At 44.0% G+C, this 2,343-nt stretch overlaps 1 protein-coding gene across 1 annotated transcript; it reads right to left on the bottom strand.

Annotated features, from left to right (window-relative positions):
* Nucleotides 1-222: 222 nt before the first annotated feature.
* Nucleotides 223-1,179, bottom strand: LOC123346241 (olfactory receptor 14A16-like). The gene has a single exon (XM_044983526.1). The coding sequence runs from the start codon at nucleotides 1,177-1,179 to the stop codon at nucleotides 223-225; it is 957 nt and encodes a 318-aa protein (XP_044839461.1).
* Between the last annotated feature and the right edge of the window lie 1,164 nt (nucleotides 1,180-2,343).

Genomic DNA, 2,343 nt, shown 5'->3' with positions numbered 1-2,343 from the left:
AGAGAGACAAGCTTTTGAGCTTACACAGAGCTCTTCTTCAGGTCTGGGAAATGCAAATAGAGTATTTCAGCTAAATACAAATTAGAACAGATTGTTTAGTGTAAATAGTTAACACATATTTCAAGGGACCATTCAAGGTGAATTGGCCTGTTGATGACAATAACAATAAAAAAGTATATTCAATGGATTGTGTTTGTAAAGAAACGCAGATAAAATCCATGTTCATAAGAGAAATATAGACAGTTTAATCTTGCTGAATAAGCTCCACCCAATGAGTTTCGTCAGGGAAGCTTTGATTTCCTTGTTCCTCATGCTGTAGATGATCGGATTCATCACTGGAGGCAGCACGGAATAAAGAACAGCCACCATGAGATCCAGATTTGATGGAGAACTGGAGGTGGGTTTCAGGTAGGCAAAGATGCCAGTGGAAACAAACAAGGAGACCACAATGAGGTGAGGGAGGCAGGTGGATAGGGCTTTATGCCGACCCTGCTCAGTGGGGATTCTCATCACTGTTTGGAAGATCTGAGTGTATGACAATATTATAAAAACAAAACAGCTTAAGGCTAAGCATGCACCCAAGATGAGTACCTCAACTTCACCAAGGTACGTGTCAGAGCAGGCGAGCTTGAGTAGCTGGGGAATTTCACAGAAGAACTGATCCACCTCATTGCCGCCACAGTAGGAGATTGCAAATGTGTTCCTGGTGTGCAATGAAGAATAGACAATTACACTGATCCAGGCACTGGCTGCCATTTGGACACAAGCTCTCCTGTTCATTATAGTCTCATAGTGCAGTGGTTTGCAGATGGCGACATATCGATCGTACGCCATGATGGTGAGTAAGGCAAAGTCAGATACAGCAAAGAAGACAAGGAAAAAGACTTGGGCCACACATCCAGAATAGGAAATAGACCTGGTGTTCATGAGCGAATTAGCCATGGATTTGGGGACAGTGACAGAGATGGTGCCGAGGTCTAGGATGGACAAATTCATCAGGAAGAAGTACATGGGGCTGTGAAAGTGGTGGTCTAGGGCTACAACCATGATGATGAGAAGATTACCCGTCATGGCTGCCAGGTAAATCACTAGAAACACCACAAAGTGCAAAATCTGCAGCTCCCGAATGTCAGAGAATCCCAGGAGAAGGAACTCAGTTATGTTGGTTTGGTTGGACATTTTCTTTCTTACTTCATCGTGTCCTGCCTGTGGAGGGAAAGACAAGGGCAATGGTCAGGATTATAGTGAGAGACAGAGTGACCCTGATTCCCCTCTCCATAATCTCTTATGATGTGAATGTCAAAGGTACACAGTATTCATCACTTCTATTGACTGGAGTAGCTAGTGTTCCTCACCGCTCAAAAACAGAGCACTACTCTGGTGTGTTATCACAGGAGTGTAAATTGGCATTGCTCCATTAAAGTCAATGTAGCTTGGTCAGTTTACACCATCTGAAGATCTGGCCCAATATGTGGCTTGATCAAATGCAGCATGTTGGATGGAACAAAGTACAACCCAAATCCAACAATGTTAGCCAATGTTTTGCCCCTTTTGCTACAGAGACCAGGCTCATAACTTGACCATGAATCTAAAATGCCCACACAGCCTGATTCCCACTTTCCTGGGAAATGCAGCAAAGACTTATCCGGAGTCCCACATGGCAGCTCATCTGTGATTATTTCATCCCGACACCACACAGATAGCCAGATGCCTGCTTACACATTAATTTATGGCACCAAATCGTAGCTGCATTTCCATCTCTGGGCGATGATGGGCTAGTAGCATTGTTCCGTTAGTGCTAGGATGTATTGTTTCCCTCTGCGACTTTATGTCTGTACTGTGCGGGTCAGTGGCAGTCAGGAGACTTGGGTTCTACTCTTGGCTCTGCCACTGACCTTCACTGTGACCTTGGGGCAGTCACTTCTGCCTCTCTTTCCCCTCCCTCCATTTGTCTGTCTTGTCTACTTTGAATGTAAACTCTTTTGGGGATGGACTGTTTCTTCCTAGTTGTATGTTCTGTGCATGTGTGGACAGTACTTTTGTTTAGCGGGCAGCAGTGTGGGACAGAGACAGTGATGGTAGAAGAGGAGAGCTGGGCTTCAGTTTAGAGAGATTATTATGTTTAAAACGTATTCTGTGGGATACCAACTTCGCTACTTACTTAGTTTCACCATCCTGCAGCTACTCCTTTGAAAGACATAAATACAGTTGCAATACAGGGAATGGGTTGGAAATTGTGGTGCCATTGGACAATATTCATGTTCCCCACCCTGGCTTAAAGCTAAGTTTCCAGTTTGGAGTACTTAGACAATTTCTGCTTTATTTCAAAGTAAAATTGAATTT

This window comes from Mauremys mutica, chromosome 12, assembly GCF_020497125.1.
Source record: "Mauremys mutica isolate MM-2020 ecotype Southern chromosome 12, ASM2049712v1, whole genome shotgun sequence".
Taxonomy (NCBI): Eukaryota; Metazoa; Chordata; order Testudines; family Geoemydidae; genus Mauremys; species Mauremys mutica.
The sequence above is the reverse complement of the archived record's forward strand: the minus strand, read 5'-3'. Positions and strand labels throughout refer to the sequence as shown.